We start from the raw sequence: 25,506 nt of genomic DNA, 5'->3' as shown, positions 1-25,506 counted from the left end.
TCTTGTTATCAATTGTTACATATAGCTCTGTGTTCCAAAGTAGTTCTGAGTTACGTCGGTGGGGTTTCTTAATACTTTGTTTTGTTCAGCTCTAAAGCGGAGGATTCAGTTTATATCTAAACAACTTGCTGAGTTTTATCCGTTGAGCAGCTTGATCTTTCTATATTTTATACTAGGTTCTTCACGTTCCGTTTTACTCTTAGCTTTCCAGCGCACTTAGCGTCGAGTGCCATTTCCAAATAGTTGGCTGTATTAGCTCTGAACGTTACTTATTCATATGTGAATGTGTCGAACTTTTTTATTAATATTTTTTGTCGATTGTTGTAGATCTCAAAGGAGTCGATTTGCCTCGTAGACCTTTCCACAGTACGACATGTAAGATGTTCTAAGCCAGCTTATTATCCGTTTACGAGAGAAGTTTGTTACTTGAGGCTGTAAAAAGACCTGTTCCAGGTACTTATGGTGTTTTGTGCAATTTCCTGCAGTTGCAGACAATATATTCTATTGTCTGTTATAATCTACATGTTGCTCATTCCACTTTGTCCATTTTACAGAGATGATATCTTAGTGACCCATGTCCAGTGATCACGCCCGTGCGTAATTACTCTTTTCGGCCTTTTGAAGTTCCACGAGTATTTTTGCGTCGCGAGGAGAAGATTGTAGTAACATTTCTGCTTGCTTTTGGCCAGGAATATTTTCTGAGTAGGTTACACTAAGATCCTTTTCCCATTTTCGGATATCCCTTACTGTGGGTTTTTGGTACGCCGGAGAAAACAAAACTATCAGAAATTTCATTACCAAAAATACCTTTATGTCCTGGCACTCACACCAAAGTTTCTTTGTTGCGCGTTTTAGTGGCTTAAAGGACTGTTTACGGTTTCAAGCTGTTATCGACTTAAAGTTGTAGAATTACGTACTCACTATAGCTTTACTGTCTTAAGACAATAAATATTTTCGCTAAATTGAGGCGGTTTTCCAAGCACTCTTGAGCAGAAAAATCAATTTCTAGTAATTATGCTTGAAATATTGCATGAGTATTTCCGAGGGCTTTTAACAATCTGGCGATCCTACTACCTCGTGTGTTTTTCACTTCTACGTCTTCCTATGTCGTCCCCATTAACGGAGATCGGCGATCACATTTCTAAAAGTTTCTCTGTTTTTTGCAACGTGGAATAATTCGTCTACAGTCATGATTGTCCAGTCTCGAATATTTCGCGGCCATGACTTCCTCTTTCTAACTATTTCCTTTTTGCCATCGACTCTACTCTGCTGACCTGCAGAAGACTATATTTATCATTCCTTAGTATGTGTCCAAGGTATGCAGTCTTGCGTACTTTTATTTTTCGTGTTTCACTTAACCAGTAAAATATGAAGGCATCTCTTCTTCCGGGTGATGGTGATTCCGTTGTGTGCTAAGTGACACTTACTTGTGATGATACTTAGTTTGAGTTCGAAACCTTGCTTTGCAGGCATCAACTCTATTATTGCCTTTCACTGCGTTGTTTTGTTCCACCAAGCCAGCGCAACATGTGCCTGATAATCGTTATGTAGAACCAATCGATAATTTTAGGTTTCAGATCCCTTGTTTTGCCATAAACCTCTATACGCCATCATTTGATCCAAGTCTGAAGCTGCTCTGTGGATGTTACAATAGCATCGTTTTCAAGGTTAGCAGGTGTACCGTAGTACACTCTCACAAAATTTAATCTAATTTATCTTGAAGATGGCAGAGCAAACTTTTCTTTTCTCTAACGTCTTCATTCGAAATATAAATTGATGGAAGGGAATCAGGTCATAATTATATAAGTTGGAATATCATATTCATAGCATTGTTCCCAAACGTATTTCATTAAGAAAATCTGATCTGTAGTTGATCTCGAGTTGCGTAACTCTCCTGGTACTTCTCCAGTTTGCTTTCTAAAATATTTTTCCAGATGTTTCTTTATTTATGTGGTTAGTACTTTATACACTTCGTCTTGTAGCTTTATACCTGAATAATTACTGCAGTCGGAGATGTTTCCTTGTATAGAGATTGGTAGGGTTGCTGCTTTGTTGAATGCTGTATCTCCATCTGTCGGTATTTTTATTTACTGACTTTCGATATTTTCGACATTGTTTTTCCTCTACATCACTCTTTATGTTTTCTGCCTTCTTTCATCGAGTGAACTTTCCATTTTTCCGTAATTTCTGCTTTCTCATCAATTAGAATGCCGTGTCTATATTCCGTTAGAAATTGATTTTCTATTTCCGGAACATATATCGTAGAACATATTATTGTTTCGTTTAGAGAAACCTAATTTCTGAAATCAAATATGATTAACCAACATATATATGTTCTACAATATTTCGGTTTATGTAAAAAATCCCACTATTTCTCTCTAATTCAAAAACTGTTCGTGCCTTTTGAAAAGTTTCGAGCATGAGCCTCTGCCTTCGGAAGATAGATGACATAATAATTGAGGCTAGCAGCTGCCGGCCGTCTTCTTTTAATGCTAATTTCTTCGCCAGCTGCCACGCCGAGGCAGCAGGCAGCGTCTTGGGTCAGATAAAAGAATTATTGTCAGTGATGGACTTCTCTGACAACAAATACACAAAATCTTCCGTACGAGGAAACAATTGCGTCGGAATTTTTATGCTCTCTTTGGATTCTGGATCTCTGTACGAGATTTTGTTTAGTTGAAAATCAGTTTATACGGCTTTTTGATGATTCTTTTGCTCGACTCTTTTATATACTTTTTTGTTGTAGTCGCTTTGATTTAAAAACTATTTTAAGATTAAAATATCAATAGGTAATTGGGTGTGATTTATTTTTGTTCTTATTTACTATTCTCTATTATGTCTTTATCGTCTTCCCAATGTTCTGAATATATTTTTATGCCATCTTTATATTAGTTTATTATTTCTATCATTGCTTATTAACCATAATTTAAAGATTGCAAAACAACAACATAAAGCTGTTATTTTGTGCAAACGGCGTGTCTAATTTAGTTGTATCCATCTGATCTGATTGAATTGATCTTCAATACACAGCTTAAAGCTTCAAATGATCAAAGATACATCACCTTCCAGAAGCATTTATAATTTCGCTCGAAAACTTCCGAAAAACAATTCACAATAAAAAAAAATTGTAGGCTTACCAATAAACGGTCAATCACACTGCACAAACGCAATTAATAATGATTATACATTCTGCAGCAAAGTGTTTTTGGTCATTATTAGCGGTGTTTCTGGTACTTTTAACTCTACCATTCCTTTAAACGGTGTAATGTACCTACCTACTCACATGTAAGATAATTAAAGTATCTATGTATTTCTATATAGTTTTTAGTCACCTGGTATATGTTATTTACAATTATGAAAAGTTCTCATGTATAATCACTAATAATTATTTGCTGTTAGAAATCAGAATCAATACTCTTCATAAATATTTTCCTATTTAGAATAAATAAGTTTCGCTAGTTTATTCACCTAATACTTCGTATCTATGGAATAATAATAATTTATTTCTCTTATTTCTTTGTTCGATAAGCTATCCGTATTTGCTATTTTAATATTAATATTTGAGTCCAATCTCTTGTACTCAAATCCATCCAGAAACATCGTTAAATAATTGTAGATAACAGAACTTATATATTCATAGTTTTAAGAAATAACAAGCAGAGTGTAATTTTCATCCTCTAATATAATAAATTTATACATGTCAATATATTCTGTTTAATTCCAAAACAAAGAGTTAGTCCGGAGAAGAAATAAACGCATAGTATTCCATAACAAAATTTGGTGTCAGAACGTGGGATATTAGTAGCAGAGTTCCTCTGATTGCTGATAGAAGGAGAGCTGAGGAATTTTTGAATTGACTTGTTTCCTTCGAGGAATCATTCAAAAAAAAACTGTCAGTGTGGAAAAATCGCCACTACAACTAATTACATTGGGGTCCAGTACATCCAGTTCGAAATCCAGTTCCAGTCATAACCCAATTGTAGTTCCATCGGAAGTAGAGGTGAACCCGTGGAATAATAGACTATGCGACCAACAACAATATTCTACTTGTAAGTACATTCTATCTTAAATTCTGTCTCATATTTTAAAAATCTTGTAAACGTATGTCTACTTTATATCCTGATATAAGTAACTTATTTGACGAACAAATACCTTCTCCCGACTCAAATTCTCTTTCAAATTCTTCTACTTCTAATTCAAATAAAATGTCAGTATCAATTGAAATAGCTGAAAAACTTCTCATTCGATTTGATGGTACAAAATCAAAATTATACGAATTCATAGACAATTGTGATAAAGCATACAATTTAGTAAATCCGCAATCCAAACCCATCTTATTAGCCATTATAGAAACTAAATTAACCGATAAAGCTAGGGCCATAACTAGAAACAGAACATTTGACGAATGGAAAGATTTAAAAGACTTCTTATTAGATGCTTATTCTGAACGCCGAACTGAAGGTCAGTGGCAATTGGAATTACATTCCTTACGTCAGATGCCCAGTGAAAATGTAATGTCATTTGCAAATAAAGTTGAAAATTGCTATATAAAATTAATAAATACACTTGATCCAGACTTATCTCCAGATGCAAGAAATGCATGTACTAAACTCTTAAAAACTCAAGCACTAAATGTCTTTATTAGAGGATTAAACAAAGACCTCTCTATTTTAATCAAAGCCCGAAATCCAGATTCCTTAGAAAGAGCTGTTGCTATAGCAATTGCCGAAGAACAAGAACAGTTATCAAGACAAGAAATTTTCAGACCATTCTGTAATATTTGCAAACGAAATAACCATTCCTCAAATAACTGTCGATATAAAAACAATTCAGATAGAAATGTTAGACATCTTCAAAATTCTAGTTTTCAAAACCCAAAATATCCTAATTCAAATCTTCAAAGGTCAAATTCTCAAAATCAAAATTATAAACCTTCAAATTCAAATTCCAATTCTGATTTTCCTCCAAACTTAAGAAAAGAAAATACCAACACTTCCCAACGTTTTTGCAGATACTGCAAAAAACCAGGTCACGTTATAGAAGAATGTAGAAAACGCGAATTTAACAATAAAAACAAAAATCCAACAAATTCTTTAAACTTCCAGAATCCTCGACAACCAACGGTCGATTCTCGAGGAGTTCGTTCAGTTCAGGCCGTATCACAACCATCAACTTCTCAGTCACTTCCTATGTAGATTTACCCTTAGTAAATAATTCTAATCCATCCTCTTGCAAGTTTCTAATCGATACAGGCGCAGATATTTCTTTAATTAAATATTCAAAAATACTAAACATTCCAAAAATTTATTCTAAGTCTATTACTCTACGAGGCATTGATAAAAATGTCTTAAATCCAAATAAAACTATATGTAGTTGTAACGTAAATTTCAAGATAAAAGATTTTGTCCAAACTCATGTTTTCTATGTCGTAGAAGACGATTTTCCTCTTCATTTCGACGGTATATTAGGTAGCGATTTTTTTGAAATAAATAAATGCCAAATTGATTATAAAGAAAATAAATTAAACTTTAAAAATTGTTCTATTTCAATCGAATATATAAAATCTCCATTAAACAATGACAATGACGAATTTCTGAGAGATCAAAATATCGAGACAAGTTCTAATATCGATGAAATATTTCCTTATGATGCTAAATCCATAGAGGATCATTCTTATTTAGAAACCAATGATATCCAAATAACCTTAAGTAGTGAAGAACTACTATCCAATCCAATTCAATCTAAATCTAACTCTAAATCCAAAGAAAATTCAAGTCCAAAATGTGTAAAATCCACTGAGATATGCACAAATAAAACTTGTAACTCTTCACGAAATCATAAATCAAAATCCTGTTCAGAAGAAAAATCCTGTTCAGACGATCTTATACTAAATCAAAACTCTAATTCTAACTCAAGAAGTAATAAAACTATTCTATCCGCAAGAACTGAAACAATTGTTCAAATTAAAGTAATAAATAATGAATTAAGCGAAGGATTATGTCCCGAACGCGAAATCTTTAAAGGTGTATTTTTATGTCCTAGTGTTGTTAAAGTAAAAAATGATTTCTTTTTAACCTCAATCGTAAACACTACTGAAACGGATGTTGAATTAAACGATATTCAAGTAGCAATAGAAAAAATTCCAAATTTACAAAACAATGCAAATATACGAAAAATGTCTTCTTATAAAGATAATACGAATTCTAACAGAATTGCTAAATTAAAAAATGCCTTGAGAACAGATCATTTAAATAGTGAAGAAAAATCATCTTTAATTTCTATTTGCAAGGAGTACAATCATATCTTTTATCTGGAAGGAGATCAACTTACCAGTACAAATGCCATAACTTGCAAAATTCCTTTAAATTCTAATGTACCTATTAGCACTAAATCATACAGGTATCCTGAAGTACACAAACATGAAGTCGAAACTCAAATAAAAGGTATGCTAGATCAAGGTATTATCGAAGAATCAACTTCGCCATGGAATTCGCCCCTTTGGGTTGTGCCAAAAAAGGCCGATGCTTCAGCAAAGAAGAAATGGCGAATTGTTATAGACTATCGACGACTAAATGATATTACTATAGGAGATTCATTTCCACTTCCGAATATAGTCGATATATTAGACCAATTGGGTCATTCAAAATATTTTTCAACAATAGATTTAACATCAGGATTTCACCAGATCAAAATGGATCCTGAGGATTCTCCAAAGACTGCTTTCTCAACTCCGTCTGGACATTATCAATATTCACGAATGCCATTTGGATTAAAAAATGCTCCCAGTATTTTTCAAAGGCTAATGAATACTGTCCTCTCAGGAATACAAAATTACAGATGTTTTGTCTATCTCGACGATATAGTCATTCATGCCGATACATTAGAAAATCATAATAAAAGATTAAAAGAAGTATTCGAAAAATTGTCTACATTCAACTTAAAAATACAACCAGATAAGTGCGAATTTTTTCGTCGCGAAGTAATGTATTTAGGACATTTAATAACTGAATTTGGTGTCAAACCGGACGAAAAAAAGGTATGTGCTGTTACAGATTTTCCTATACCCAGAACACAAAAAGATATTAAGAGCTTTTTGGGTCTCACTGGTTATTATAGACGCTTTATAAAAAATTTCAGTGCTTTAACACAACCTTTAACAAAACTGCTGAGGAAAAATGTTGAATTTAATTGGACAAGCATTCAACAACAGTCATTTGAGAACCTGAAATCAATACTTTGTTCAGAACCAATACTTCAGTATCCAGATTTTACCAAACCCTTTGTCTTAACAACGGATGCTAGTAATTATGCAATAGGGTCCATACTTTCTCAAGGTAAAGTACCAGATGATTTACCTATTGCTTATGCTAGTCGTACCTTGAACAAAGCGGAATCAAACTATAGCACAACAGAAAAAGAATTACTTGCAATTGTATGGAGTGTTAAACACTTTAGACCATATTTGTACGGAAATAAATTTTTCATTTATACGGATCATAAACCACTCACATGGCTATTTAATGTAAAAGATCCCGGATCAAGACTCGTTAGGTGGAGATTAGCATTAGAAGAATATAGCTATGAAATTATTTATAAACCAGGTAAATTAAATCAAAATGCTGATTGTTTAAGTCGTCCTCCTTTAACCATATCTGAAACAAATATTTGCGAAGAAACAAAAACCCGGCAACAATCACCTTACAAATAAACAAAATGAGTAAAGAAAATAATGACACTTATTCACAGTTCTTATCTAAATCCGAAACTATATTAATAACAAATGATAATATAAAAGAAACAAATGAAAAGATTACATCATTTTCACAAAATTTAGCATTGTTTGTTTCCGTAGATTTAAATTTTAATGAGATCGTTCAGAAACAAATAAATAAACAATTCAGTCATATAGAAAAATTGAAAGCCAAAAATCCAAGACTAAATGACATTATATATATTTCTGATCAAAATAAAAACTTTTATTACATATTTATAAAAAATAATTATTGGGACAATACCTCTTATGAAGATATATTTAATTCCCTAATAAAATTAAGAGACTGGTTATTAAACGATAAAATATTAAAAATTTGCCTACCCAGAATAACTTTTAGCTACGATAAATTAAGTTGGGGAAAAATTAGATCTATGATTAGATTTATTTTTAGAAAAACTGATATATCTATTATCATTTATCATGATATACTAACAAATCCTGAACCTGAGGAAATAACTACAATATTACAAGAGAATCACACTAGTCCTACGGCTGGACACTCTGGTTTTCATCGGACATACAATCGTATAAAAAAACATTTCAAATGGAATAATATGAAAAATGATATTAAAAACTTTATAAAAACCTGTGAATCTTGTCAGAAAAATAAACTCGTTAGAAAAAAATTCGTAAAGCCCATGGAGATAACAACAACAAGCTCAAATCCATTAGAAAAAATATTTTTAGATATAGTAGGTCCTTTACCTTTAACCGAGTCAGGTAATAAGTTCATATTAACATTACAAGATGACTTAACAAAATTTTCTCAAGCTTATGCAATTCCGAATCATGAAACCAAGACTATCGCTGAAAATCTGGTTCGTGGATTTATTTGCAAGTTTGGAAAACCCGATATAATAGTTACTGATCAAGGCCGAGATTTTACTTCCAAATTATTTTCTCAAATCGCCAAGCTTTTTAAAATCAGACATATAAATTGTACTGCTTATCATCCAGAATCAAATGCTGCATTAGAAAGGAGTCACGCTACTTTAGCAGACTACCTTAAACATTATATTAAAGCTGATCAATCCGATTGGGACGAATGGCTAGATTTTGCTATGTTTTCATATAATACAACTAATCATACTTCAACCAAATTCACACCATATGAACTAATATTTGGATATACACCTAATCTACCTAGCAGTATAATACGACCAGTAGAACTCAAATATACATATGAAGATTATTTAGATAATTTAACACTTAAGCTTAGAAAATCTCATGAGTTAGCAAAAACGAATCTATTAGAATCTAAAGTAGTCAGTAAAAAATATTATGACCAAAAGATTAATGACACCGTTTTCTTAGAAGGACAATTAGTATATCTCCAAAATGAGCAAACAAAGAAGGGTCAAACCAAAAAACTTACACAAAATTATAATGGACCTTATAAAATTCTAGAGATAAATTCTCCTGTCAATTGCACAATTTTAGTAAATAAAAAACCAATAAAAGTTCACATGAATAGATTGAAACATGCTTTTGTTTCAGGTATGCAATAATATGGCTGACAAATAGTGAACAAATTCACAAGAAATATACCAATACTCCTATCAACAAATCACCTGGAATCTATTACGAACACATAAAAAATGTTCAATTTATTGAAACTCATTGGAACATATTAAGTCATATTCCTTTACAACCTTTTACAGACAAATTAAATTTTGTAGATCTCACCTATCAAAAAACATTAAGACTGTGTCCAAAACAAACCAGTTCTTATTGAATTACGATTATGCGATACTTCACTAAAACTCTTAGGACAAATCATACCTAGACTCTTTCAAGATGAACAAACTTTAAAAAACATAATTCTGCATGAACATTTTAGACCAAAACGCGCTCTATTTAATGCAATTGGATCTGTTTTCAGGACCTTATTCGGTACCTTAGACAGTGATGATGCTGAAAATTTCAATAATGCTATTAACAAAGCTGAAAGTAACGAAAATCATCTTCTTGATTTACTAAAACAACAAATTCATGTAGTAAAAGCCACGATTGCAAATTTTAATAACTCTATTACAAATCTAGACCGAAACAAAGTGATTTTTGATAAAAATTTTGAATCAATTACCAATTACACAGATAAAATGAATAATAAATATTTTAATTTAGATTTAAAACAAAAAATTGAAGAACATTTTACCTTACTAACTTTCTTTATAACAGAATTACAACAAGAATATTCTACTTTAATAAACGTTATTCTATTTGCAAGAAATAATAACCTTCATCCTTCTGTTATAACACCTGAGCAACTAATTCAAGAATTATCTAAAACGGTAACGCATTTACCTAGTACATCGACTTATCCATTTCCATTGACTATCGATTATGCTCATAAATATTTCGATATCATTTTACTTAAATATATATATTTTGATAACAAGATTTTAATTACGGTTAGTATACCTTTGGTTAGTAATACTCCTTATTCTCTTTTTAAACTAATATCTCTTCCTATAATTCATCCAACATTAAAGAGACTTACCTTTATTCTTCCATCTGTCAAATATCTTGTTCTTTCAGAAAATAGAAACATTTATGTTACTATTGATACATTAGAAGACTGTTATTCATTAGATGAAGAAAAACTTATTTGCAAAAATCCTGATACTTTCCGATTTACACACACTAATCCAATTTGTGAAACTGAATTGTTAACTTCAATAACAAACATACCATCTAGTTGCGATACTCGTATAATTCAAACAGAATATGAAATTTGGCATAAATTAAACAAACCAAATTCTTGGATATATGTTTTACCCAAACCAACAGATTTAACTTTAAGCTGTCAGACTAGTACGCCAATATCTATTGTTCTTTCAAACACAGGTATTTTTTCTACTTCGAATAATTGCAAAACTTACACCGGATCAACTATTTTGATATCTGTCTCAAATCCAAAAGAAAGTAATTTTCAGTCTATCATTCCAGATTTATCCCTTCCAGAAGTCTGTTGTGATGATATTAAGATAAATAATGAATCCAAATTACACCTTGTTCCCTTACAATTAAATAATCTCGATCGAGATGCATTAAATTTAGCAAGCCATAAACTAGATAATTTAGAGAAAATGACCTCAGAAACAAATATTAATTTTTCAGACACAATAAAAAATAGTTCTTATTTCACTTATGCAATCTTATTTTTGATAAAATGTATGTTACTTTATATTTTATACAGGATAATTAAATATTTTTACCGACGATTTCGTAGAAATCCGTCACATAGTTGTCAACAAATTACAAATTGTTTAACACTAAATATATGTCAAAGTAAACGAAAACATGTACATGAGACAGATTTAAGTATAGATTGTAAACATAATAAAGACAATAATTATAGTGAATCCAAAAAGTGTGAAGAGACTAGTTTCACAGAGACTACACCGATAAGACGAAGTGAAAGACTATCGAGACTAAAAGAAACTATTTAAATGTGTTAAAATAAAATAATAATGTATACAAATGTTTTATACCATTTAAATGAAAATTCATTTTACAATTATTTTCATTCTTACAAAAGGAGGTGTAATGTACCTACCTACTCACATGTAAGATAATTAAAGTATCTATGTATTTCTATATAGTTTTTAGTCACCTGGTATATGTTATTTACAATTATGAAAAGTTCTCATGTATAATCACTAATAATTATTTGCTGTTAGAAATCAGAATCAATACTCTTCATAAATATTTTCCTATTTAGAATAAATAAGTTTCGCTAGTTTATTCACCTAATACTTCGTATCTATGGAATAATAATAATTTATTTCTCTTATTTCTTTGTTCGATAAGCTATCCGTATTTGCTATTTTAATATTAATATTTGAGTCCAATCTCTTGTACTCAAATCCATCCAGAAACATCGTTAAATAATTGTAGATAACAGAACTTATATATTCATAGTTTTAAGAAATAACAAGCAGAGTGTAATTTTCATCCTCTAATATAATAAATTTATACATGTCAATATATTCTGTTTAATTCCAAAACAAAGAGTTAGTCCGGAGAAGAAATAAACGCATAGTATTCCATAACAACGGTACAAGGATCAATGTCTGAAGACTGTAATGCCCGTACCCTGAATATTACATCCAAAACTCGAAATGTATTTTTTTTTCTTATTGTCTCTCACTAAATCAATTGTATGACTTTCTTTTGTAATGTAAACTAATTATACAGCTATCATAAAATCTCACCGCTTTATCTCAAATATCAATCAAAATGCTCCATTAAAAAAAAGTACGTAGGTACCAATCGGGTACAGCCCAAGCATTCAGTCCACCTACAAAATGTCGTTTTAAAACGTTCTCCGCATACCAATAGTACCGATTATTCCCAGTATTACAATAACAGTACCGTTCGAGTAGTGTAAATGGTTCTTACGCCATTGGTGGTTCCGAGAAACAGAGAAAATTGGTATTTCCTTAACTGGTTTGCTCAAATCCTATTTACATATTTATTTAAATCGTTTATTAGAACGTTTAATTGTTTAATGACGCTGTTATAACGCGAACAAATCGGTGTATACATATATACCGGCGCCATTGCAAATATTCTCCCATGTCGCCCGATTTAAATCCTTTGGATTTTTATTTAAATATTTAGTAAATGGCTTGATTTATACATTCTATGTACGAAATAATCTAAGTTATCAAGTAGGTCAAAAACGATTATAAAATCGGCTCCATAATATTTTATCTCGATATTTAAATGTTTTGTCGACTGGCGCCGGAATGAAAAATCTGACTGTTTTATGTAATCCACTGTTATCATTTTTATCAGTATAAAGTTGCTTTCGATTATTTTTACGTCAAATATCGCACAATTGTATATGCACACGACGGAGTTTTCGGTCACCTTGTCATTTATAAACAATGAATTGATTTGCCATTGATAATTGTAACAATGTTTTTTGTTTGTATAAATATTGTCATTTTGCGCATTTATGGAAATAGACATTATTATCAATTTGTTTTTTGTTTTTTTGGTCTTTGGTTTAACATGTTTTCGATCTTCTCGACTGAATTTGAGACCCTGGAATTTCTTTCAATTACAGATTAACCAACAATCCATCTACAGTGGGTGATCAAATTTACTAATCATTATATTTCTCATTATATCTTCCTTGTAAACTAGATGTAGAAAAGTGTAGTGAGTGTGTTGTCTGCTAGGGGGACACAAATAAGGGGGCAAAAAATATGTATGCATTTTTTGAAATTTCAGTTGTCCGTGATACTTATATGAACTTTTGTGTGAGTGGTTTTAAGTAAGATAATCTCCTGGCCGAAAAATCATTTTTACTTAAACTAGTGTATTATCAAATCATAATTAGATAAGACGTACTTTTTGTAGTATATATTGGTTAATATTTGTGTTTGTTGTATAGAATAATTGTATAAAAATGGCCTTGTTCAACCTAGGTTATTAAATAGAACTTTGTGGTTACAGTATTCTTGTTTTAGTTCCCTCATTGATTTTTGCACTGTTTAAATTTCAGCACTTTTTATCTATGTTTACCGCTCCAGATTATTTATGCACATATTGGTATTTGATTTTGGTCTTTTGACTAAAATTAATCAAATCGAAAACTTTGCTATTCTCCATATCAAAATTATTCCGAGAGTATTGTTTATTGACACAGTTCATTTGTATTTTATGTTGTTTTCGAAGTTTGTCGGACTGGCCATATTATTACAAAACTGAAAAAGGAAGGTATTGATATTAACCATTTATCTGCTTTGAATACTCCTGTATAAAGATCGTTATAATCTTCTGCCATAAACTTCCTGTTTGTCATTTATAATAATGACAATTCTCCTACAGAGTCGTTTAAAAATTCCTATGATATAATAGTTCGAAAAGACTTTTTTTTGCGATATAGTCATTAGCACCAAAAAATAGCTCGCGATCCAGAAATATACATACATCCGTCACACTAATTACAGCAACAACACCAGTCACTTTACTTCTCCATACAGAAAATCTGGTTCAACGACCAACGCGCGTTGACCTATTCTAAAACAGAAAAAGATGATTTTTTTATTCGATTCCATTACACACATGTACCCGCATATGGGGTATATTAAAAATAGAGAAGCGAGATTTTTCCGGGGGTATAATAAGTACATAGGCGGTGACGTAATTCTTAGAAAGAAGGGTCCAATGCCGTATCAAGCAGCAAACTATTTTTTATTATCATTATCATACATGAATTAAAATTTGATAAATATGCAGGAAGAACTAATTTTATTTCTTTACAAAATACTGCAAAGCATATTTTGTAGATTTATAAAAAGACGTTGGGTGGATATATTTTTTATTTATAGGGTTTTCTACTTCTTCTTATGTGGGTTTGCTTTTCTCTAAAAGCGCTATAAAAACTCTAAAAATCGTTTTTAGAGTCGAAAAGCATTATAAAAGTGTTTCAAAGGATTTAGAAAGTGATATATCAATCTAAAACGCATAATAAAAACCCTGACTGACCATCTTTAAAAAGCGTTGTAAATACGTATAGGAACCAAAAAAGCATTATAAACGCACTGCAAAGCTATATATACATCGAAAATGATTTAAGAGCTATTCAACAGCTATAAAAAAAAATTATAGAAGCGTAATGATAACGACAAATATCATAAATGAGCTGTAGGGGCATTAAAAACGTTATAAGCATTAGAAAACCTTTGTAAAAAGTGCAACAAAAGCTCTAGAAGCTGTTTTAAGCGTGGAAAAAGTGTTTCAAAAGCTTTAAGAAGCAATATATTAATCGAAAACTATTATAAATGCGCTGCAAAAAGCGTTATATTCATCGAAACATGATTTAAAAGGTATGCAACAGCTTTAAAAGCATTATGAGCTCCGAAAAAACACTATAAAAGCTCTAAAAAGCGTTTGAAGCATCGTTTAAGAGTTTTTCTTATTACTCATTACACTGAGTCTTTTTATGTCTATTCATGTTTTATCCATTAACACGTTGATTACTTTATTTACTTGTGTAAGTACTACATTTAAGTAAACCACGAGAGAAACGTACTTAATGAGGTTATCTGTCAGTGAGACATTATATATTTGAAGATTTTTTTGTATTACGCACATCTATGGTTTTCATTAGACTGGATACAAGCTGCTACTTTGAATCGCACAATATTGAAGATCTATTGATATTTCTGTACCAATCACACAAAGTAAAATCTTCCAGACCAAATTTATCCACACTCTATGTGGAAAACATAATGGGTGTACAGGGTTTCTGTCTTCGAAAAAGTGTAATAACACCCTTAATTCTTATATTTCTTTTGATTCTTGATTGATTATTCTTAATTTTAGAAGTGGTTACTGGAAGATTTGTCATATATTGTATATACATAATATGTATCCTCTGATAAAGCTTGGATGTTGATTAGTTTTTTTGTTTTGTTTCAGCAGCTGCCTATCAAGAAGCTGCCTTTATTCAGGGCCATTTGTGATACTAGATATAAGTGATAAAAGTAGAGACGTTAGATAAAAATATAATATAAAAATGCCTGTTAAATTCGAAGACGTTTTTGACTTCGGTCCCAAGATGAATCTGATCGATTACTTAACCGACGACACCTCAAACCCTATTTCAGATTTCCTTCTCCCCGACGATATATGGAATAAATTCGAAATAGATCTGTCCGAATGGACTGCTTTAGATAGCATCCTCGCAGACGCGTCGAAGATCACAGACGATCTGCTGTGTCCTCTCGGAGGACACCCTGAGATCAGAAACCACGACTGTATGTGGGCCGGGCACTGCGCCAGCAAAGAGCATCCCGCCGACGAACCACGAATGTCCACCGGATGCATAATCCCGGTGCCGCCGCCTATCATGAAGCCACCGGTGATGGAAATAAAACAGGAGAATCCCAAACCCTCGGGCCAACAGAGCTTGCTCAAATCACACGTCAGAGCTGCGGCTCCAGCTATCCTACAGACTCCTCCAATGTCCGACGACGAAGAAGTAAAAGCAAAATCTTCCAACATATTAAAATTGCTGCATGACGCTATGGACGAATACGATTTAGAAGCCGATAGCGATCTGTCGGACTATTTCAAAGATAAAGATTTGAAAGAGGAAGAGGAGGAGGAGGAAGAAGAAGAAGAGGAGGAGGAGGAGGAAGTTGAAATTAAGATTGAGGAGGAAGATGTGAAACCTAGTGTCAGCAGACCTTACCATGCCGCCGAGAGCGATCATAGCTATCACAAGGGCAAACAGAGTGCCATGCAGATGGCTACCTTTGGAATCGAGACTCCTTCTGATTCAGGTGAGTGATTTTCAGTACCAAATGTAATTATACTCCGTTTGAAAATTATTTATACCACAGTTTTTATTACACAGATCATGTTATTTTATATTGTATTCGAAATTTGTCAAAAGATATTTGTCATTACTTTGTAATTTATGATGCTTTTTCTCCAAATTATATGCCTATAAATATATACATCATCAGCAAGTTCAATCTTTTTCCAAAACCACAAACTGAAATTCAGAATATCTAATTCAGACTGTCACAAATACTTTTGTTTACATTTCTGTCAAAAATCATGTCTCACTTGGATGTGGATTTTCTTCTCTCTGCTAACTGATTTCTGGTAATTTTATCCACTGAAGATTGAATCTTCCTAAGGCATAAAACATGCTTGACCGAGATGGATACAAACAAGGGTAGACCTATGTCAAAAAGAGAATGTTCGTGACGTATTAGATTGACCATTATTATGATTGCTACTGTTCTCAACATCTCAATATATTTATTTCTAACACCCTTTGTATCTCTTAATTATCCACATTCAAAATCCGAAACTTCTCAATGTTTTTTATATTTATATATAATATAACAGTAATCAGTTACTTTTTTGTTTAAAATAACTCATATTCCCTTAAATACATATTTTCTCATGCCAAACTGCAGTAGAAATGCAGTTAGTAGACTGCATTTATTTGAAACAAAAGTTCTCGTATTTGTGACGTTTTTCAATACTTTATTACGAACCTGCTTCTGGCGTCTAACGATCATCCAAGAAGTTCCCCATTCCTGCGGAGGTAAATATAAAAGTCCATGTCTCTGGCACGTGTCCAAATACGTACGACCTCGCCAAAGGTGATGTTTTCTTGAGATGTATGTACGTATATTTATGCCATAATTATAGTAGAACGTGGAGAAAAATTCTTGAAATGTTGCCGTGTGCGTAATGCTATTTTCAAATTATGCGACTGCATTGGGTTTTTCAAAATACGACGTTTACATCATAACTATGAATGTTATGAATAATTCATGTATTGAATAGGTGCGCTTTAGTAAGAACATAAATCAAAAAATTATAGTTCAGTAAGTTTTGTATATTGCTAAAAGATCTACTTACCAAACAAGAACGCGTAATTGTTCTTAAGAAGAAATTTATCTAGAAAGTATCACTATTAAGCAAATCTGTGTGTTAACCAATTCGTAGTAATCTTTATGCACAAAATTAATACAATAGCCGAATCAGTAAACAAAAAAAGCATAAGTCTTCAATTCGCTTATACATACTTCGTCCTTTCAGGACTCGCCAGAGAGACTCTGTAAGAAACGGAAATCTAATCTTTTCCGTAAAAGGAAGTAATATAAAATAACTTCTCCAAGACGCAAACGGCGACATCTAAGAATAAAGCAAAAGTCAAAGAAGATTTCTCGCAACCAAAATTCTTTCTAATTTTTAGATTCCCCATGTCGGCCACGCATCGTTCTGCTTGCTAGGAGCAGATTTTAGTAAGAATTTGAATTTTGGTTTCGAACAAGTAATTAGGTAACTTCTTTTTTCATAACATATATAATAAAGCCTTCTGTTATAAACCGGCCTTACTTTTATCTTCCATTCATTAATGATACCCATTCCAGAATTCTGGAACCCTCTACCAGCTTATATAGGTCCAGTGGAGGTCTCCAAAAAGTGTTAGCCGCCTACGATCTAATGCCTCGCAGTCATGCAAGATGTGGTTAACTGTTTAAGGTCCTCTGCTATAGAGTCTGCAGCTCGAGTATTCATGAAACAGTACAATTGTATGCAGGCGCTTAACTGACGCATTTTCAGTAAGGAAGCCTGTTATGACTGAGCTGATTTCTGTTTGTTTTCCCTTCAACACTTCTAGTACTTCAGCCCTATTAGCACATGTCTTCAGCACTTGTAGTACTTCAGCCATATTAGCACATGCCTGTCCAATATACATCTTATCATGTGTTTGACCGGATATATTTTCGGATCCAGTACGTCAGCTGATGTCCAGAAAGTACATCAGCTCTTTCATTGCCATATATTCACCGGTGACCAGGAACCCATATCAGTCTGACACAGTTACGTCCGTTAGTCTGTCGAGTTCTCGGCATTCTAACACTAGCCTGGAGTCCACCTTAGAGCTTATTAGAGCCTCAATGACTGCTTGGCTATCTGTGTATATATTGATCCGCTTCAGTTCGAAAGCTTTTAGGTTAATTTCTCTTGCCTGCAAAATTGCAAAGAAATACTGAAATGCAGGGGTATATTCCCCTAGAGAATAGAATTGTTTAAATTTCCACCACTACCGAATATTCCTGCACCCGATCCTTCTGTAGTTTTAGACCCTTCGTCTATGTAGCAGGTATAACCCTGTAGTCTGGGTAAAGTGTTTCCTCTGCTCTATCCTTATAGTGGGCAGATGCCCACTTGGAAAGGTAATTTAGGCCTATATCTGGACGCTATATGGTCAAATAATCATCCATTCGGTATCCCTAATTTCATTTATATTAATATTGCTCAGATTTTCTGGTAGTCCCGTATAATATCCCGTTTTTACCCACCCTTATAATTATCGGTAAAGGAGGAAGATTCATGCGCCTCCATAGCTGCCATTGGTGTGCCCCTCATAGCCCCTGTGATAGAATATGGATATAACTACTATACAATCACAATACTGTACAATATTGATCTATCTCTCTCAATTCTTTTATCCTTTTCGAAATATATTCCATGTAAACTAAGCAAAAATGACTTCAGATTCTATTGATTAAACATGAAAAAAAAACTTTACTCTTTTCATATTCTTAAACGTTTTCATATTCTTTGCAATCTACTTATCTTGTTGGTGCTTTTGTTAGTTTTTACATTTTAATTAACCAGATTCGTTAATTTTTCAAGAATTTTGTGTGTGTAAAAGTTATTTTACTTCTTTTCCCATACGCGCCACAAAAGAGTCACAATTGCCTGCCAATCAGCAAAACAAATTCTACCTGATCTAGTAAAAAATTTCTCGTTATAATGGGGGTGCGAAATAAGCTTCAAACTAGGATAATCAAAATGCAATTGTCCCTTCAACAATACAACAAATCTAGATCAATGAGACTAGGTAGAAAAACCCTTTCTCCGAACGGACACCTTTCGCACCCTTTCAAACTAACGAGTTGTATTATGAATATTAAACAGGCTCGAGCAGTGGCACCTGATTCTTTGTATTATTTACAATCAGGAAGGACTCCTCACATAACATATGCAAATGGTACGCACATGTAAACTGTGATGGGCCAAGTGCCAAGGGCGAATGAATCTTAAAAATCGAAATGATCCAATGGTAGATTCACCTTGACAGTTTGATGTGTTGAATATGGATGACGGACCAATAAAATTATGCCCGGATTTCGTAAACTAATGTTTATTAATGGTAAATAAATGCCAGCTCGCGAACCTCATTGATATTCTTTAAATTTAAAAAGGCAACATTGACGGGGGGACTGTTTTAGGGTAGTAAATGCACCAACCTAATACTGTTATCACTAATGTATAGTATTAAATTAATATACTTTAAATTTTTGTCCACCAATAATACCATTCTCTAAAATATCTGCTACACTTTCTCTGCACTCCTTTAGGTATCTAATTTTCATTATTTCTGAACACATCAGGCGTATCACCAAAAATTGGCAAGAAAGAGCATAAAATCGTAAAGAATGGAGTTTATGGAAGGCCTATGTCCAACAGTGGACGTGATAAATGAAACCTGGATGATGATGTACACATGCACATACTATATCGATTGGGCATTGTTTCTAGATATTTGTATTCGTTGCAAATCTATTTGTTCTGTATTTCCCCATTTCTGCTATTCTTTTGCTAACTTTCTTATATACTCCTTATTTATGTTATCATTTGCCGCTGGATCATCTGCAAACAGAAAGTGTATGTAGTTAAGTAATGAATCTATGCCCATACCGTAGCACTTTCTTTTCTGAGTACGTAAAGTTTTTGCTTTATATATTTTACAGAGTGTTGAGGACACACAGCATCCTTCGCGTAGCCCTGTCCTCACAGCAAATTAATATAGGTGATTGGGTTTTGCCTATTTTAATTCGAGATGTAATCCAATAATTAGTTTTTTCAATCCCTTAAAAATTGTGTAGATTATATCTTTGTCTAGAAGTACATCCCAACGAATTGATAGGTTTTTTTTCGTGTTGTTCTTGTCGTCTTTTTTTATGATATCTTTTAGGCATAAGAAGTTTTCTGTACAGGACCTGCCAAACCTAAATTCACTTTTTTCTTCTTCTTTAATATCTCTTAAGAGAAAACATAATGGTTTCAGACCTTCATCCCTTGGTACTTTACTTCTTACTTTGATATAAATAAGATACATGTCACTTTTTTTGCAATATGATGATTATGCCGATTAATTTCGAAGAAAATAGATAAAAAAAGGCGTAGGGTTACATTCTTCGTGGTCTTTTATTCTTTCATATGATTCTGTGTTGACTACATATCGCGAACATTGGTGGCGTATAGTGTTTACAGGAAACCCAAATATTTTGTTAGATGAGAATTTTCTGCTTTTAATAGATACCATCTGAATTCAGCTCCCGTAATTTTAATCCGTTTATATTGGCGGAAACGCATAAAAAATTTAGAGCTCCATAAACACGAAATCGTTTGCAAATAAAAACGCACGAATTAGATCGCGGAATGCATTCTTCGGAAGTCTATTTGTCATTCATACCCAGCATCCGATTACCACGTGAACGGCATCTTCCATCCATCCTCTCCCGGTAACGTTCTTCCATAGAATTTACTCACCCATATTATTAGTCATTGCATATATTGTCAGCATCGCCGCCTTGTTTCTCGGAAAGCCGAACGACGCGTCTAGCCATAAAAAAACAATTCGTTGCCTCGATCGACTAATGGTTTGAAATTTTACGCGGTCTTAAAGCAGGCGCCGGCATTAAACAATCCACGATCGTCCCGCCAAATGCGCGCGCAGTCAGCTTCATACATTCGCAGGATAGTATAATGCACTTTGCGCTTTCCGTGCAGTGTTGTCAGCTTATTAATACAAACACAAAGTACAATATATTATACTTTACTATTTACTACTAACTTAGATTAGGACCTTGTAAGTGAATGAGTAGAAGTATAAACTTCATTTTTTATTGTATTACAAAGATCACATATGATTTATCCTATTACCAGTATTTTTTTTTGTTTTACCAATAATATCGGTAGGTACATAAGTTTTTAGTACTCTTTCTTGTCGCAACGGTCCTTTGAGGATGGCTAGTTTTGAGTTACCAGGACTCTTTCCAGTGCGATAATTTCTGAAATTTATTTTGGGCCCTGTTTTATTACTAAAATCGCTTATATCTCATCAACAATGCTTTTCGTAGTTCAATATAGTTCTTTACATAATATCTTCCTGTTAAAAAAGCTTTTAAATCAAGTAAATTAAAAAAAAAGATGAGGATAAAGCTATTGCTGCTTCTTATAAGAGTGGGGACGAAACTAGAAGAAATTACATTATCATATCGACAAAATGATATATTTGCTTCCTTTATTTCAATAGATTTTTTAGATGATACATTTTTCTTCAAAAGGAAGCATTTAATATCAATTCGCAATAACTTAAGTATCTTTCTCTAATATTTTTTTATATTTAATAACAGTATTAATTCGCGATTTGTTCTGTCTGTGCCCTCTTTGGTATTACATTGTTTGTAAAAATATGCTAGTTGACGTTAACTGCTGAGTTCTATAATGTAAGATTTATTTACAAATCTCGAAGCCGACTGAAACTGTAAAGATTTGACAACATGGCTCGGAAGTGCACGTTGACGTAATATGCACATACAATCATCGTTACTACCTACGCTAGCGATGCATTTTCCAATCTTTCTGTACTATCTATTTTACTATGATTACACAACCGTCGTAGGCAGCGGTGATTGCGGCCTGCTTGATTTGCGGGGTATCAGTCGAAAGAAAATGGGCGCGAACGATTGGGTTGCAGTTACGCTATTGCCAAATCGCGTAGGCTTTTCATTAACGAAGGATCGCCGGCCGGCTTTCGTGTAAACGGATCAACGAATGCGCCACGAGTAGGCGGTGTGGGCCAAAACAGATCCAGGAAACCAGAATTCTCTGAAGAAATTCAGTTCATCTGCGATAAATAATTTTTATGGGGGGTTATAATGAACAAATATTTATTGTAAATAAACATAAGTCATCATTGCATGCCAAGAAGAAATTCTAAAACAATTATTTATTAGATTTAAACACCAATTGATAATTTACGAACTAGAACTAAAAAAATGTTTGAAAACGATTTAGGTAATAAGGAAAAGCTATAGAAATGAATTTCATTAACTGTATTAAGTGAAACACTTTATCTTCTCGTTCCGTTCTTCATATCGGAAGAGCTTTTCAAAAATTGACGTGAATTAAAAAATAATAAACCCAAAAAGTTGAGGTATGAACTAATTTCCTATTTCGTTTATTTAAAATTAAGTTCACATTTTACGATTCCAATTATTTTTGTGATATTGACGTCATCGCTATTTCAAAAGTGAACGGATGATATTCCCGTTAGGTGTCTTTTTTCATTTTGCCTTCTATAAAACCATCTGGTCAGAAACGATCAATTTTTTTAACGTCTGGTGTAACTTTTCATATAATCCATTAACAAATTATCGCCGAATGATTGTGGGAACCAAATGACGGTTTTTAGCACTAATTATAGTAATTAAGATAGTTTTCAATGATTGCGATGTTTCGCATAATGTAAAGTCGGTTAGAAACAATTTGACTGCTTTGGTTTATCTGTTTTTGTTGCTCTTTTGAATTAAATCATAAGTTTAGTAAGTTTATTGATCTATAATGTATACAAAAATATACAGGGCAACCGCATACGAAGAATTAAGAACATAAGTTACGCGAGATTTCTTATAAAATTATCTCATAGAACTTATTAATATTTTATAAGTTATTAATTATTAGATAAGTTATTTTGCACAATTTATTTTAAAATATTAAGCATTTATTAATTTTTGTGACTAATGGCGGGTTTTTGTTAGAAATATAGAGATATCGACTGTTGACGGACAATATATTTCTGTGATTTAATATACACGGCAAGAACGCTGAAATATACCATACTAAGCAGTGTCGTGTTTATGTTTTTATTATCTTAATACTGTTGATGATTAGTAGGAGTTGAGAATCTATCCTGTTCTCAAACACATACAAACCCACGATCGACAACATTCTTTAGCGTCTCGAAAAGAAAAAAAAAATCCGTTGTTACTGACAGTACGTTGTGTCGTCCAACCAGTAATTCGCCACAATGTTTCTTGGTAATTCAACTCCTTATGAAGTTGTTGACTTGTCTCGACCAGCCGATGAGGCATTCTTGTTGCTTCCAGTCGTACCGGAAGTAGGAGACGACCGCATATGTTTGCCGTAGGAAACTTGCGAATGCAAATAACGCGGTTCAAGAAATTTTTTCCCAGAACGGCTTGTTACATAAGCGACCTTATCGTTGTTGGATATTTGAATTATTTCAGTAAACATTCATGTGATAGGTATATCGGTGATAGGCGATCAAATATTTATTTTCGATACGTATTCTTTTAATTTTTCGGTTGTCAAGGTAACGCTTTAACGCTACTTCCTTGAATCGGGTTATATCAATAGCTTCGAGAGCCTTCTTGTTTATTTGGAACGATAATCTAAGGACAATATCAATATTAATACATTTTCTGGTTATATTTTACAATATTCGATTATTTTAGGACAAAAAATAGATTGATTGCTGACGCACAATGCGCATTTATCCAAAACTTGTTGCAGATTTTATGAACATAAATTTAATAATTTTTGTGCAATTTTCCTTACAAATGTCAGTATATATAACAGCATATTTAGACAATAAATATTTATAGCACCACAAGTTTTTAAACCTTTTACTCGACAGGGGAAATTTTGAAATTTATAAATTACTAGCTGACCCAGCGAACTTCGTACCACCTTAGAATTAAATAATGTGTCTAAAAGAAAGAGAAATGAGAGAGAGAGAGAGAGAGAGAGAACAAAAAACAAAACCAAAAAACACACCTATTTATTAGGTACGCATGAAAAAAGTTTTAATCATGTTAATTCTTTCTGATAAAAATATTTTTATTTTTTTGACACATTCATGACGGTTTTCCGACACGCGAATAACTGTCCATGTGCGAAACATGGAAACTAAGTTAATTCCGCAAATTTTCGAAAGTTGGCTTTGTGATTTTTTATTGTTATTGCAAAAGCACGAGGAATTGTAATCGTTTAAAATCAAATGGTACGTTCGTTGGAATCATCGGTATACGCGGGATCAGGACATCCTCTCCTTGTATTTTACCTTTATGATCGTTGTCTCAATGATATTATTCATTAGCCTTTTCACAGTCAGTCTCGTTCCATTGCACAGTCGACGTTGATTAATGTTTCGCAGCGTAATAACAACTCGTCCTACTTGGATTGTTAAATTGTTAGGTGAAAGTCCAGGCAATTCCAATTAATTCAAAAACTCTGTAGGGTAGTTGACCACGTCATTCTGATTTATAACTGTGTCAACTGATTTGAACGAAAACTACTTTATTAGAGAAAATTCAGAATAGTATTTTCAACCAAATATACATATAAAATTTCATAAAAATCGGTCCAGCCGTTTCGGTGGAGTATCACGACTAACACTGAAACGAAAATTATATATATATATATATATATATATATATATATATATATATATTAAATGCACATCACATATTAGAAGTAATATATTCACAAGTTTGTTGATAACATTTGATTGAGAATGATAGTAACATACTTAATGTGGTTAAAATCTAAATTCCAATTACACCACGCAGAGTATGCAGAGCCACCATACTATGAAATAAAATAATTGTGAAAGTATATAACTAGTGAACTCAATATGCTAAGCTGGCGTTAGATTCATTGCAAGATCCTTAAAAGGAGTATTGTATATATTCATAACTGGATGTATATCCCACGCTAAATATATAACCTATGATCAGAAGGTTCCCATTTTTAGACCTTCCAGTTCGTATTGGAAACAAGCCGTTAAAGGAAAATCGATTTATAGCAACTTTAAGCTTCAAGCAAAAAATGCAGACGAACTTCAGGTTTTTATAATTTTATAATAATTGCGGTTGATTAGTGAAGTAGATGAAGTGTTTAAGAAAGTGCTAAAATTCTGCCTCTCGTGTCCTTTCCGATATTCTCGATACTAATAAGAGCGGATGGATTCTAAGAAACTAGCCCAAAAAACAGACACGTTGGAATTTTTGCGAGAGACCCGTTGGCAATTGGTATGCCGAATTCCTCAGCCTGCAGATCCGTACTTACAAACTGCA

The 25,506-nt window shown here is 32.8% G+C and overlaps 2 protein-coding genes across 3 annotated transcripts in view; both read left to right on the top strand.

Annotated features, from left to right (window-relative positions):
• LOC140448514 (uncharacterized) overlaps positions 1 to 25,506 on the top strand; it is a 116,102-nt gene that overhangs the window by 5,581 nt on the left and 85,015 nt on the right. The window contains exon 2 of one of the 2 annotated variants that reach the window (XM_072541600.1): positions 15,221 to 16,083. In XM_072541600.1, the coding sequence (XP_072397701.1) occupies positions 15,315 to 16,083 (769 nt within the window). In that variant the 5' untranslated portion in view covers positions 15,221 to 15,314. Of the gene's footprint in view, positions 1 to 15,217; positions 16,084 to 25,506 lie in introns of both variants that reach the window. The other variant, XM_072541608.1, reaches the window with a different exon arrangement.
• On the top strand, positions 705 to 11,831 carry LOC140448503 (uncharacterized). The gene is made up of 2 exons (XM_072541589.1): positions 705 to 4,049; positions 9,272 to 11,831. The coding sequence occupies exon 2, from the start codon at positions 9,877 to 9,879 to the stop codon at positions 11,227 to 11,229; it is 1,353 nt and encodes a 450-aa protein (XP_072397690.1). The 5' UTR covers positions 705 to 4,049; positions 9,272 to 9,876; the 3' UTR covers positions 11,230 to 11,831.

Source organism: Diabrotica undecimpunctata, chromosome 1 (assembly GCF_040954645.1).
Source record: "Diabrotica undecimpunctata isolate CICGRU chromosome 1, icDiaUnde3, whole genome shotgun sequence".
NCBI lineage: Eukaryota > Metazoa > Arthropoda > Insecta > Coleoptera > Chrysomelidae > Diabrotica > Diabrotica undecimpunctata.
This window is presented reverse-complemented; position numbering and strand designations above follow the sequence as displayed.